At 51.1% G+C, this 13997-nt stretch overlaps 5 protein-coding genes across 5 annotated transcripts; 1 reads left to right on the forward strand and 4 right to left on the reverse strand.

The window, feature by feature from the left end:
• Positions 1–1478: 1478 nt before the first annotated feature.
• P168DRAFT_235300 (putative PHD finger domain protein) lies at positions 1479–4282 on the reverse strand (the record flags this gene model as incomplete). The annotated part of the gene is made up of 5 exons (XM_024833456.1): positions 1479–2684; positions 2734–3579; positions 3626–3845; positions 3909–4006; positions 4112–4282. The coding sequence occupies 5 exons, from the start codon at positions 4280–4282 to the stop codon at positions 1479–1481; spliced, it is 2541 nt and encodes an 846-aa protein (XP_024693787.1).
• A 1104-nt stretch (positions 4283–5386) lies between these two features.
• On the reverse strand, positions 5387–6761 carry P168DRAFT_318223 (Rcd1-like cell differentiation family protein; the record flags this gene model as incomplete). Its single annotated transcript, XM_024840184.1, has 4 exons — positions 5387–5564; positions 5619–5994; positions 6045–6200; positions 6269–6761. 4 exons carry the CDS (start codon positions 6759–6761, stop codon positions 5387–5389), a joined length of 1203 nt encoding a protein of 400 aa, XP_024693788.1.
• A 795-nt stretch (positions 6762–7556) lies between these two features.
• On the reverse strand, positions 7557–9460 carry P168DRAFT_326898 (uncharacterized protein). The gene is made up of 2 exons (XM_024841171.1): positions 8085–9460; positions 7557–8015 (listed from the first exon to the last, which is right to left on the reverse strand). Exons 1-2 carry the CDS (start codon positions 9112–9114, stop codon positions 7936–7938), a joined length of 1110 nt encoding a protein of 369 aa, XP_024693789.1. The 5' UTR covers positions 9115–9460; the 3' UTR covers positions 7557–7935.
• A 1128-nt stretch (positions 9461–10588) lies between these two features.
• Positions 10589–11894, reverse strand: P168DRAFT_268240 (uncharacterized protein). The gene is made up of 2 exons (XM_024835079.1): positions 11801–11894; positions 10589–11725 (listed from the first exon to the last, which is right to left on the reverse strand). The coding sequence occupies exon 2, from the start codon at positions 11564–11566 to the stop codon at positions 10820–10822; it is 747 nt and encodes a 248-aa protein (XP_024693790.1). The 5' UTR covers positions 11567–11725; positions 11801–11894; the 3' UTR covers positions 10589–10819.
• Positions 11895–12618: 724 nt separating this feature from the next.
• Positions 12619–13772, forward strand: P168DRAFT_235523 (isopenicillin N synthase family dioxygenase; the record flags this gene model as incomplete). The annotated part of the gene is made up of 3 exons (XM_024833474.1): positions 12619–12954; positions 13038–13476; positions 13543–13772. 3 exons carry the CDS (start codon positions 12619–12621, stop codon positions 13770–13772), a joined length of 1005 nt encoding a protein of 334 aa, XP_024693791.1.
• Between the last annotated feature and the right edge of the window lie 225 nt (positions 13773–13997).

Raw genomic sequence — 13997 nt, forward strand, 5'->3', positions numbered from 1 at the left:
TGGGTTGGATATCTCATGTTGTGAATTGGACGGGGTTTCTTGACCTTCTGCTATCCTGGGTGTGTATCTTTGATTTTATAGTAGTCAAGTAGACACTGATGTATTTATACTCAGAGATCCTCATTTTCTACACTATCTCAACATAGCATCCATATATATACAATATACAATATACCTAGTATTATCTAACAGTAATAATCCACATCCACAGCCACATCAACATCAACATCAATATCTCTACCCAATTCCATGCAGTTTGCTTACCCACCCACCTCTTACATACATCCCCCCCAAGACAAATATTCCAATCCAGCCCACCGACTAAACCATGTGCGTCATCTTCACGGGTCCTAGATTGAATCCATCTCTCCGCAACGTGTCTATAGGAAGATTATCAAACGGACTACTACTATCCCAAGTGTGCTTGCTTTCTTGCATCCATGCGTGTGTGTATGTGTGTGTATATGTACATGCATGCAATGCTGTACGCGCATGTGTTTTACGCATGTTTGTGTTTCCATGTCCACGCAGTGGATGGGATATGATATGATATGATATGACAGTGAGGGATTGGTAATACATTCTTGGGTTGATAAGGTAGGGTCTATCTGGTTGGTCTTTTCTCTACTGGGCTTTGGGAGATAGGTGAGTGGTTCTGGTGATTATGTTTGATGTATATTGGGCATTGCTGCTGCTGCTGCTGCTGCTGCTGCTTGGGGTGTGAATAGGCTGTTGGGTTTAAGTATCTATATCTACGGATTTAACATCAGTATCACTAGACTAAACAGAAAATTCTATGCAATTGTATTTATTTATTTTATTTTATTATCCCATCCATATCAACCAGAATACAAACCAAACCAAGCCAAACCAATCTATAACCTCGCCCTGCAACGCCTCTACCAACCAACCAACCAACCGCCAGTTTGTACCAGAGCAAACATCACAGTGAAATGAGAACACAGAAAATAGAAGAAAGAGAAGAAAAGTATAGATCCGCCCATCCATGCTTATTGGTTAAACCACACCGTAGAGATAGGTTGTAGATTGTAGAGAACAGCTTGTTTGCGAGCCCAGTCGCGAGGTAGATATGGAACGAACTCGGGGTTGAGTAGATTGCATCGCATCGGCTGGAACAGAGGACGTTAAGATCTATCCGTTTCCAAGCACGTAACAAGATGTCGCGCGCCCGATTTGAGTTAATTGATTGATATGATATGTCGTTTTTCTGGTGGGTACCGGGGCGGGACACAATCCGTGGTGATGATGTTATTTGCCGGGGGTGTTATTTCCGGCTTCGTTGTATTCGTCCTTGTTGCTCTCGTTTTTGATGTTTATTGTGCCCCACTATCGGAATTTAAATTGGACGTCGTTTGTTTTGATTATGGCGGTATTAGGTTGGGACATCTGGGTGTTCGAGTTTGAGAACCCCCGAACTAGAACGTCATCCATACTCCATGTCCAGAGCAACAACGTAACTACTGCCCGTTACTCCCGTTACTGCCGTTCCCTGAATCAAACCGTGGAGCAGACGGTGTATTCTGAGCGTTCGAACCCAAGGGCGGAATGCGATTGAAAGACGGCGACGACATCATGCCCTGGGGCGCATTAGCCCCGTGAGAAATCATGGCGTTCTCTCTCTGCCGGCGGCCCTCCTGTTCCGGAGTCATGGATTTGACCGGTGGGGGAATGGGCGCGTCGGGCGAGCTGCGTCCCATGAGTTTCGGGCTCGGCTCTAGTTTTTGGATCGGAGGTAATACGGGTGCGCCCGCCATGCCGCCGGATGTCAGAGGACGAGGAGACTGTTTTGTTGGGCTGATTCCGGAGAGATGGACGCCGTGGCCGTGGGAGCTTTGCGGGGGTGAGGATTGGCTGGCTGTGGGGGTTGCTGCGAAGGATATCTGGCCGCCTTGCATGGAGGAGAATGAGGCGTGGTTGCTGGTGCTTGGGCGTCGGGCTTGGTGTTGTCCGTATGGGGTCGTCCATGGTGCTGGGCTGTCTGATGGGGGTGCGGAGGGGAATCCGGCGAGAGGGCCGACGTCACGGTTGCCTTGTGTGGGGGACATGGAGGGTCGGTTCTGGATGGGCGAAGGGAGATGCGGACTTTGTGCAGAGTGGGATGATGATGGCCGCTGCGTTTGGAACGAACCGAATGACCCACGCCCAGGAGGTGGTTGTGTTGTCTGGTGGTGAGAGGGCGGTTTCGGATGATGGGCTCTGGATAGACTGAACCCGTTCACACCCTTGGATGGAGAGAATGGGGCGCGAGAAGGGCTGAAGGGGAGGTGGTGGGCGGAATGAGGGCGGCGTTCGGGTGACGACGGAGAGAAAGGCATAGACTGAGACCCGATCTGTGGGGGGAAGGAAGGCTGCGCAGGCATTTTGGAAGGCGATCCGTTCGGGGACATATGGTGATGGGCTTCCATCTTCGGCACCAGAAAGCTGTGTGGAGCGTCCAGCCCCTTCGCATGGTGGTCTTCAAAAGCAGCCGACGAGGGCGAGGAACCCAGCTTGAACTTCAACGGCGGTAGCTTCGGCATCTTCGCCTCCTCCTCGCGCCGGTGACAGTCCTTGCAGACGAAGTGGAAGTCCTCACGCTCGGCTTCGTCCTGCGCGATCCCCAGGCATTTGCTGTGCTGCCAGACATTGCACTTTTCGCACGCGACACTATGGGACCCGTCGTCCTGTTCCACATAAGTAAGAGAGTAAAGAGCGATGGAATTGTAGGCTTACCCAATTCTCCCCATGCACACCGCAACCCGAGCAGTCAAAGATCCACTCATCCTCCCCAGAGAGATCTTTGAGATTCTTCCTCTGCTTCTCCATTTCGGCCCTGAGGTGCCTTTCAGACATTCGACTCTCGCCACGCTCGAACTTCTCGTGCTCGTCTTGTATCTTCTGCAGCTCCTCTTCGTGTTCTATGCGTTTTCGCTCTCGGTCTTTAATGCGTTGCTCGCGCGTCATCATCCGGGCGCGTCTCTCCTGCTCCATCTTCTTTTTCTTCTCCTCTTCTTTGCGAGCCATCGCCAGCTCTGCTTCGTGCTTGCGCGCTTCTTCCATCGCCTCCCTGTCAGCACGATCCTTCTCCGCCTTTCCGGCGAGACGGCTGGACCGTTTCGCGCCGGCAAGCATTTGCAGATTGATGAGCTCTTTCTCCTTCTTGATCCTGTGCCGTTCTTGGGATTCTTCTTCCTTTTCAATGACCGGCATCACCTGTTCTTCGATTCTATCCCTCAGTATCTTCTCGTCTGCATCCCTGGTCTTCTGGATCGACGCCAGGAATTCGCGATAGTCGTTGAGTGTGATGGCGACGCATTCCCACTGCATCTCCTTGAAAGGATCCTCTTGCGATTCGCCATTGGCGTTATCATTATCCTCTTCGGAAAATCCATCGACGAGAGCCGCCTCGGATCCCCGTCTCCGCTTCGATGCGCGTAAAGCACGTGCGCTCTTCCTCTTGGTCTTCGGTTTGGCGGGTTTCGGAGCGGGAATGGGAGGATCGGTGCGACGATACAGTCGGTTGTCATCCAGAATGTAATAAAGGGCGCCGTCTCGATCGTATCCTACTTCCTCGATACGCTTGAGGGGTAAGTAAACGCTTTACCACCAATGGAGTTGCACTCACCCATTGCGTCTGGTCCTGCTCCCTCTGCTCCGGCATCTTGTCGCGGATACGGTCGGGATTCCAAAACGTCCATACCGTCAACTGGTGGAGAACGCGAAGCTTCAAGAAAATGTCAAACTCGGCGAACTTTTTCGGGACCTCGTCGTACCCGAAGGGGTTTTCGACATGGGGCGCTTTGGCGTTGTACTGGCGTCGCGTGTATTCGTCGAAATTGTCGAACCTATATTAGAAACGATGTGAGCGCCCATAGTATATTAGAATCAGTCTGCGCGACATCACGTACGAGAGACCCCGATGCGACGAAACCCATTTGAGCAGACAAAGTCCAATCTCCATAAGTTTCTCCGAAGGACCGGGTTTAAGGCACTCCGTTTCTAAATCCTGTAGCAGAGAAGGGCGAATTAGAGCACTGTGCGCGAAATGCGAAACGTAGGAGCCAAGAGAAGTAAAACATGGTCATGTAATAACTAAAAAAATAGTTCATACCTCGATCCCGAAATCCTCATCAATTTTCATGGGTTTCCCAAACATGGCAATGTACTGCATGAGATTTGCAAACTCCCAGCTATTGCGCAGTTGGTCGAGCAACCCTGGCTCCTCCGATGGCTGCTCCGGGGCAGCGTCCGCATCGGAGCGGGTGCGCTTTCGCGATACCATGGAGGCGGTTCGAGACCGTGAAACGGCGGCGGCCGCGCTGGAGGAATTCCGATCGATCGCGCGGGTTGGACGAGGGCGTGGGTGGCGTGTATTTAGCTAGATAGGACGAACTAAGGGGATAGGAGGAAAAAGTAAGAGAAAAATAAGAGTAGAATAATAGAGGACTCAGATTCAAAAAGTAATCAACAGTAACGAACGAGGCGATCACGGAAGGGTGTCGGTCGGCTGGATGAAGATGAGCTCACTTGTCTCTCTCTCTCCCAGACGCCCCTGCGCGCGTCGAGACCGGGCTGGGTCAGGTGACCGCACCGCCAATTTGGATCAAATGGGTAAGCGGCTGAACACGCTCTGGCACTATCTACATATTGGAATCTCTCTATACTTGATGGTCAATGATATTTTATGGATTCTCAGTAACATCACTTTTAGTGTCTTGAAAGATGTTGTCTACTTAATTGACAGAAGAACAGCGCAGATCGCCGGGGGCAAACATCATCAATACTCCGTACATAGGGACAAATTCCCACCCGTCAATCCCGAAAGAAGATCCAATAAAATTCAAGTGCAATGCATGACAGAAAAGAAAAATAAAAAGAAAAGAAAAAAACAGGAAAAAGCCTAGATCTTGGTATCTCTCGCTCAAAGCGGCTCTATCTCACCCAAGTGGAGAAAGTGAAAGGGATTGTAGAGGACAAGCAAATGCACAGGAAATCTGAAAGCGCCAGCCACCTCCACGCCACATGCACATCCTCTACCATTATGTCCGAAATGGAATGGATGAGAATGGAAAGACAGCAAAACCCTTGAGGAAATGCAACAGACAGCCTGAATATCAAAAGACAAAGAAAGCACTAACACAAATGCACCCTCACATAGTCCCAGTTTCGCCCTCACATCATCATTCTTTGTTTTCTTTTTCTGTCTTTCTTTCTTTTTTTGCCCAGATATCTCTTGATTTTCATTTTTCATGTTGGAAACTCACCCTTTGCGCCTTCCATGTGTCCTTTTTTTCGCCCGACCCAGCCCCATGCATATCGTAAAGTATGGTAATATATGAAGTAGATCGATATAATGAAACAGATGTCTTCCGCCGTTGGTGACTCATTACATGGCGATCCCCTGCGTGCCGTCGGAGATATTATCCGAAAGGTTGATCAGGAGCTGCGCGAGACAGCGCTTGGTGGCCGCATCGTCCCGGAGGACGGAAGAAAAGGTAGCATCCCGCAGGGGTTCGGGGAGGCATTGTCGTAGGGCCTCGCGTGCGCGGCTATTGTCACTCAGGCTGGAGGAAATCAGTAAAGCCATCATACCACGTAGTAGACTTATTTTCACGTACCGTAAAAAGCAACGCACAACGTGCTTGAGCAGCCGGACAGTCTGCTGCTCCACCAACTGGGTGACCATATTGCTCAAGACGGTCCCCACCGCATAGAACCTCTCATACGTCGCGCAGATATACGCCAGACCGATGTCATCAAGTAAGATCTTCTGTACGATAAAGATGGCCACGGTCTTGCTCAGCTCAGACCCCGTCTCCATGATTCGAAGGCAAAGAGGGATGATTTCGGTGGTGAGGAGGAAGTTGATGACATCGGACGAGTCGTTCTTGACCAGCGCCCCGATGACGCCCAGCGAGGTGAGGCGGAGGTATTCGAAGGGGCGCGATTTGGATGTCGTGTTAAGGAACGGATACAGGAAAAGAGGAATGTGGGCTAAAGAACCCCGTTAGTTTGAACAACATAGAGGGATTCATCGCACGTACCGTTCAAAAACAGGGTGCGAGTCTCATTGTGAGACGCAACACACTGCAGCAGGGCCAATGCGTTGCAGACCCGATTCGAGGCCGCGGCCGTAAGTTGTGAGGGGTTCAATAAAGGATAAACGGAGATAATTTCTTGCAGAAGCGCGGTCATCACGCCTGTAGTTTAACACCGATTAGTATCAAGAACCCAACAGCGCAAATTCCGAAGAACAGGGGGGTCGTACCAAACGAGTGCCAAATAACCAGCGCCAACTCCGGAACCTGCTCTCTCTTCTTGCTCAGTTCCATAAGAGCCGCCTCCCTGCGATTAGGATCCAGCAACTCAGCCACCCAGATAAAAACCTTGCGGTTCTCCTCGCTAATCCCACCATCTACCATCGACACCGAACCGGGCAGAGAGCCTTCCGCACCGATCCCTCCAGCGCCTGCGCCTTGACCGGGGTTCCCAGCGTTTCCGACCATCGCGATGCGGTTGTAATGTTGTTGTTGAGCGGCGGCCGCAGCGGCCGCAGCCGCTTGAACCTGGGCATGCTGCTGGGCGACTAGCGAAGAATGCTGCTGTTGAGCCTGGTGCGGGTGGTGTTGGGCTTGGTGGTGCTGCTGCTGTTGGTGTTGCTGCTGCTGCTGTTGCTGCTGCTGATGCTGCAGCCACGAGGGATCAGCCTGCGGGTATTGGTGTTGATGGGAGAAAACGTGCTGCGCCTGCGTTTGAAGCATGGCGGGCCGACAAAGAAGAGCTCGGTTTGGGGGGGGGGGACTCGTGATCCTCAGGAGAATGGGGTCGGGATAGCGGCTGTGCGACCGTCGCAAGGGTGAAGGCGCAAGGTTGCGTGGTTGAGATTTGGGGTGTTGTCAAGAATAACCTCGCGGTAGTAGTCTCATGGATGATGGATGTGGATGAGCAGAGGGAGTAGGATAGGTGAATGGGGGGTTGTGGTGTGGATGAGGTGGACGGCGGAAGGTTGATGAGCCAAGTTGCAGAACGGATTGAAGTCTCGGGCTACGGGAGGCGGGGAGAGCGCAGGCTCCGTCTTGTGTGCCGGGCGCCACTTCGTCCTACTGGCAAGTTTGGGTAGCACCACCGATTTGGGTCGCCGCGTCATTTTTATACTTGTTCTTTCCATCCACCATTTGGCGTGGTCAATTATTCTAGGTTATTATGATCCAGAATATGATAGTCATAATATATATTTCTCGAAGCAACTGGCGCATCGCAGGGTACATCTAAGCGCACGAGCGAGTCAGCAATGCGTCACAATGAACACCCGGCTCGAGGCTGAAGCGATTGCATTGTCTCACTTGTATACGCTGGCTTGGGTTGGTGCGAGGAGTTCATGCAATTGAGTTGATCGCTTACATGTTTTAATTCATCTGTTTATCTATTCGAATACATGGCTCACCAGCAGATGTAGCGACATTTATAATGTTTCACCAAGTTAAGATACTATGAAACCTGCACTGCCGTGAAGGTCGAGGTCAATTTCCACGCAACTCTTCTATCAAAAACAGATTGTGGGACATGATATGTCATTGGATTCATAACTCATATTTACATACATCGTCTCTTCAGTCTTTCGTCCAACCTTCTGGGAACATATATCAAGAACACAAAGTGATAAAAAGGTGAACGAGAAGACAGATCATTGGGAACGGAGAATCATTAGCGCGTCAGTGCATAACTGTCATCATACAACAGGCAAGTCAAAAGGGAATCAGCAAAGCGGACAGGTTGTAATACATCATCAATATAAACGGCGCCAGAATAGCGCTAACCCATGTGAATTCGGGTTCAGTGAAAATAAGAAGGGGGGGAAAGGACGCAAAATCAAGGTACTTCGTCGTGGAGGTTACATCTCGTGGCTTCATGTGGTAAACTCCTTCAATCATCATGTCATGAACGGCGTGAGCGCGTGCGGGATCGTCGTGACCGTCTCGTGTCTCTCGTTCGTCGGTCCGAACTTTCGCTACTACCTATTAACACAATTGATTAGCATGGGATGAAGACGATTCATGATGAGCCAGAGGAGGGGCAACACATACTTGTGCTGGTATAGTCAGAGTAGGTGTAATAAGTGCTGGGGTAAGTGTAATCGGTGCTCTTCTCGTCGTGGTTCTGGCGCCTCTTGAGACCCAGACAGAGCGCAAGCGCCCCCAAAATAATCCCGAAAGTCGCCCAGCCGCCCCATTTCGATTTCTTCTCGCCCTCATGCGCGTGCGGTCGAGCGCCGAACCAGGTTCGCCCTTCGGGCCGGCTCCCATGCGCATAGTGGGCATGGTGATGTCCGTGTTCGTCCACGTACGAATCCTTTCTCTTCCGCTTGCCCAGGCCGAGACAGGCGGCTAGGGCTTCGATCGCGCCGCGACAGCACAGGCAAGCGCAAACGAGGAACAGGAGGAAGACGCCGGCGATGACTCCAATCACGATTCCCGCGATGGCTCCGCCGCTGAGGCCATGATGGGGCGCATTCGCCTCCAGCAACGGGGCGCCGTCGGTGCCGACGGGAGCGTCGAATCCCCGTGTGGTCGTCGCGGTCTGGGTGACGGTGGAATCACTCGTTCCTCGGACTGGAGGAGTGGCTGTTGCGGTGGCCCATATCGAGGAACTTCCCACGACGCATTGGTCGTTGTGGCAGACATATGCCGCGCCGCAGCAGGTGTTCCCGCATACTGACTCGCCCAGTTCCGAGTCGCATTTCCCGGATCCTCCTGCGCCGCCAGTCTCGTCTGGGATGAAGCTGCTCCAGGTAGACGTGATCGTCGACGTGTCTGTCTCTGTTGCCACGATGGTTGTCGTGTAGACCTTCCAGGTTCCTCCTCCACCGCCGCCGCCGCCGCCGCCGCCGCCGCTACCTCCCGAACACACTGCTTGGCCGTTGCCGTTCGTGGTGCATTTCTCGTCCGCTTCACAGCAGACCTGGTGGTAAAAGCCACAAGGATTTTCGCAGCGCTTTTCAACTCCGGTATCGTTGCTGGCGAGTTCGGACTCTGCGAGGGTAGCCTCCGAGAGAGCGACCTGCGTTAAGAAGGCGAGGATTGGTATGGCCGGTCGTAACACATGGCGGATATGCATAGCGATGGAACGAGGCGATCAGACCAGCCTTTAGACTCTTATAACCGGGCAACCAACCCCGATCGCGAGGAACGACGTGTTGGTCAAGATGGCAACGAGGACGCCTTTGCTCGTTATCTAATCGGATAGTACTGTAACTATTGTCGCCCGATAAGCTGATAAGGCCGCGGCAGCCAAAAAGAGCGAATATCAAAACGAAAGAATGCGATGTCTGATGTTTGACACACAATAGCGGATGGAGCGAAAAGAATGCGACAAACGACTCGGATGAAGAAAATTAGAGAGACGAGGAATGGAGGGGAAGGGAAGCTCGCATGATGTGGTGAGGTGCATGAGTCGGTCTCTGTCTTGTCTTGAATCCCAGCCTCCTCGCATGCGGCCGAGATCCCAACCACCGCTTTTTCTACACCCAATCGCTAAGACATCCAGGTTTTACTGACCTAGTCATTATTTGATCATACGGGGGGTTGAGTAGTACGGGGCAAATAGATGATCTTTGAGTGCATCTTTTTTCTTTCTTCTTTTCCTTTTGTTGCCTCGCCAAACCCTTCTCATGCCCGTATCAACGGGGACTGAAGTGGCACGGGCACAGTACCACTGGCACTGACTGAGGCTACCTACCCCTCCTCAAATAGATGGAATCAATCAATCAATCAGTCCAATCAATATTATATTACCAACCCCACTCTCTAAAGACCGAGACCGTCCCTGGCAGTGACAGACAAGAGAAGAGCCGTCACTCGGTCAGACGCACGGCCGAACCAGTGTGAGTGTGAGGTGTGATTTGTCTTATTTTCCCTTTCCCACCGCCAGAACACACATCCCGCGCTCAGTCAGTCAAGACCTGGGCTAAGGCTAAGAGCCGAGGATGACATGAGGCTACACGAGCTCATTTGTCCAATTCTCCTCACTCTATGCACGTCTGCAGCGTTTTACCTCTCAGTTCCCCACCTAGACAATCCAAAGACCCTAGAATACCACCCAGTAGGAGATGATTTACTAGCGGCCCCATCCAACCTCTACGTGTAGACCTCTCATGGCGAATCTGACACAGCCAGCAAATATGACTGGGTGGAGACGGCCATGTCGGCATCTGCAGACCCTGTTGGGGAAAAAAAAAGACTTTTGTGCCTGAGTTGGACGTAGGAACAGCGCATCTGCTGCCTGTCTAGGAGGGTTTGAGATGTTGGTTGTGGGCGTTATTGGTGCCTTACCTTGTAGATTGTGCACCTGACATGGTAGAGATAGGTATGATGGGTTAGTTTGCGTGGACTTGACCGTTATGGAGCGGTGTGCATTTTTATCGATATTATTATTTGATTCTTATCGTCTGTTCTTTCTATTTTTATTTCATTTTATCTTATTTTATTATTACCGTGATTTTCCCCTCACACTAGGTTGCGTCTTGGCCTGTTCGTCGGCTGGAATTTCCATTCTCTATATACAGAATGGACGAGCTGAAGAAACAAGGAAGAAAAGAAAGAAAAGAAAAAAAAAAAAAAAAAACAATCACAATCACAATCATCAAGATAAACGTAGATACATTGACCATCATCATCAATCGTTCCATATGAAATCCATCCAGGGACCAAGGCGTAAACATACATATCAGAAGATGAAAAGCGAGTAAATATGCAATAAGTAAAGGGCCCGAAAACCAACCATGCCTCTTCCTCCATGCAGGAGATGAACATGGCTACCTATATCAGATTAACATCCCAGCCACGCTAACGAGCATGCCGAAGAAGAGGTCCTGCAAACTAGACGTCCGCCCGGCAGGGGCCCTGTTCCCGTCATCGTGCGCTGTCTGATGGGTGTCGCAGTACCCCAGATGCAGACCATGGCACGCTTCCATGCTCAGACTCGAGCAGGTAGCCACGGCAGATGGTGCTCCGTCCCGTGTCACCCCGCCGCCTTCTCCGCCCACGGTAACAGCGTAGCCGCCTCCCAGCTTCGACAAGCAACCGGTGTATTCGCTTTGGCAGAGGGAGTAATAAGACGAGCAGATCCCGCCGTTTGCGAAAGACGTGGGGATGTTGACGAACGGGTATGCGCCGTGTATAGTCGACCCGGTGATGGTCGCATCGTTCGCGCCGGTCGTGTGTGTTGCAGACGCCGTCGAGGGGAACTTGAAGCTATTGTCGTCGGATTTGGAGCTTGTGGGGAGGCTGCCGGTGCAGCTGGCCCCCGTGGGACAGCAGGCGATGTGGTCGTTGGCATCGAGAGAACATCGGGACCCCCGCTTGCAGCAAACATCCGGGCTGTCCATGTTGGTGCACGGGTTATGCCCGGCTGGACAATTATCGTCCGAACGTTTTAGGAATCGTAATACATCGAGCGCCCGCGCATGGTTTCCTGTTGGTTGAGGCGGGGAGAACGGTAGTGTCTCTGTCTCTGTGGATAGTACCGTCGAGGCGAAGAATGTGGCCGAGATCCACCCTGCGATCCTCATTCTGACAGCTTAGGGCTCGGTCCGCCTGTCGGATCGGATGCTTATCGAAACCGATCGATGGGAGTGTTTTCGAAGAGCGATTGCGACGCTTTACTATCGTGTCAAGTGTGGTAATGAAAGGGTAGATGCGACGGCGATTTTGCGGTGATCAACAAACTACTAAAGCGGGAAACGGCATTGAGGTTAATTGTTGGCCGATCGGCGGTAAGTCAGATGCATCAGCGATGGACTCACGATGATATTGGACACCTCTTTTTCTTACTTTCAACACCGCAGGATTGGGACAGGATCAGGTCACTGACAAGTTGGTCAGAAAGTTCGGTGTACGGTTGTTGTGTGAAGAAACAATTGGTGCCATCACCGATTGAACAAGGAGGCTACTAATGGTTTAGCCCCGAGTAACGATCGAGTCAGTCCATCAGCCCGTCCAATCTCCACCCCGATCCCTGCCACAGCAACGCGGTGTCCATGCGATCGACATCCAACCACCGCATATCTATAATTATCTGAACAATGTCTTGAAAACTTTAGTTGCTTTATGTGATTATTTGAATGGCTTGTTGGCAACTTTGATTCCTCACTTTTTCTAGAATACTGTCGGCTTATCTGTTTGTCTCACTAATGGAGGACTATCAAAGCTTTTTTTGCATCGAAGGGCGAATATGCTAGGGCCAACCGTGTAATTGCAGATCAACATATCCTGAAGATTTCTATACTTATTCGAAAGGCTTCTCAGGTCCGCCACTGGTCAGATGTGTAGTGGATCACTATATCATCCGGTTCCAGGGAGTTCCTCGTAACTTGTTATGACGGAGATTTGCAGCTGGCGGGGTGCAAACCATATGACATAACCAATGCTGACGTGACCAGTGTCATTCCTGGATTGATGAGGTGGTTATGTCTTTTTTGGGCATTCTTGGTAGAATTCCTTGTAACTTGGGATACATGTTGTGTTTAGATTGTCTACTCTGTCAGCCACCTAATAAAGCCGATAATCGCGCACGATATATCGAAGCTAGTATTCAGAAACTAAAGCCGATCCCATCTCAACAATGATCCCTATCGTGGACTTTTCTTCATGGAACAAACCGCAGGATGAGTCAGACAAGTTACATGTGGCGAATCAACTTGTGGAGGCTTGCCAGGCAGTCGGATTTGTCTATATCACCAACCACTCTCTGCAAGAGTCGGTAATCGATGGGGCGTTTGACTGGTCCAAGCGTCTCTTCCAGCTTCCGAGAGAAGACAAAATGAAGGCTCCACATCCAGAAGGCTGGGCTGTCCATCGAGGATACTCATGGCCGGGGTTGGAGAAGGTTTCCCAAGTGATGAGCACTGTGGATGATGAGCAAGCGCGAAGGAAGTTGAGGGAGGTACCTGATGTCAAGGTATGCGTGAATCAAGCCGACATACCTAACAAAGACATCGATATAACCCTTTGAACAAACTCAGTGTCTCACGGACTCTCTAGGAAATTTATGATATCGGGAGCGAGCATAATACCGCCCAACCTAATCAATGGATCCCTGATGAATGCCTCCCGGGATTCCGCGATTCTATGACCAAGTTCTATTGGGAATGCCAGCGGGTTGGGGATGAGATCCTACGTGCTCTCGCCGTTGGATTGAATTTAGAAAATGAATCATATCTGGTAGAGAAACACTCAGGACATAACAACCAGCTGCGACTGCTACATTATCTGCCAGTACCAGCCGCAGACTTGGAGCAAGAACGAACAGCCCGCTGTCCGGCACATACGGACTGGAGCTCCATGACAATGCTTTTCCAAGATGATTGCGGCGGCCTCGAAGTCGAAGACGTTTCCCAGCCAGGCACGTTTATCCCCGTGGCCCCTATCAAAAACGCCATCGTAATGAACATTGGGGATTTACTTCAGAGGTGGAGCAACGGTCTGTACTATAGAACCAAATCGGTGCTGTTTATGACAAGTGGAATAGGCTGATCCATATCTACAGACCGGCTGAGATCAACTAACCATCGAGTCCAAGCGCCTCCTCTCGCTGATCGATTCTCGGGCCCGTTTCGGATGACTCGAGAGCGATTCTCGATTCCGTATTTCATGTCTCCCGACCCTGAATCTGTCATCGAATGCATACCTTCCTGCATGGATGATAAAGAGGGGGCCAAGTACGAACCAATTACGCAGGCTGAGTACAACGAAATGCGGGCGTCCATGATGTACTAGACCGATCGCGACAAATGAAGCCTGGTTGCAACTATAGTGCGCATCGTTGTGGTTTCTTCGCCGCCGGTGATCGCCGGTCGTCACCGGGGGTCGCAGGCCCCAGAGGAGTGAAAACCCCAAGTTAAGATGCTAGCAGTGAATCCGCCAAAAGAATTAACTTGTTTTTAGAGACTTGTGAGTTCTACAAGGGGTGTGATGTGGATATTGTATTGATGGTTCGATTGA

The sequence above is a fragment of the Aspergillus campestris genome (genome assembly GCF_002847485.1).
Source record: "Aspergillus campestris IBT 28561 chromosome Unknown P168scaffold_5, whole genome shotgun sequence".
In the NCBI taxonomy this organism is placed as follows: domain Eukaryota; kingdom Fungi; phylum Ascomycota; class Eurotiomycetes; order Eurotiales; family Aspergillaceae; genus Aspergillus; species Aspergillus campestris.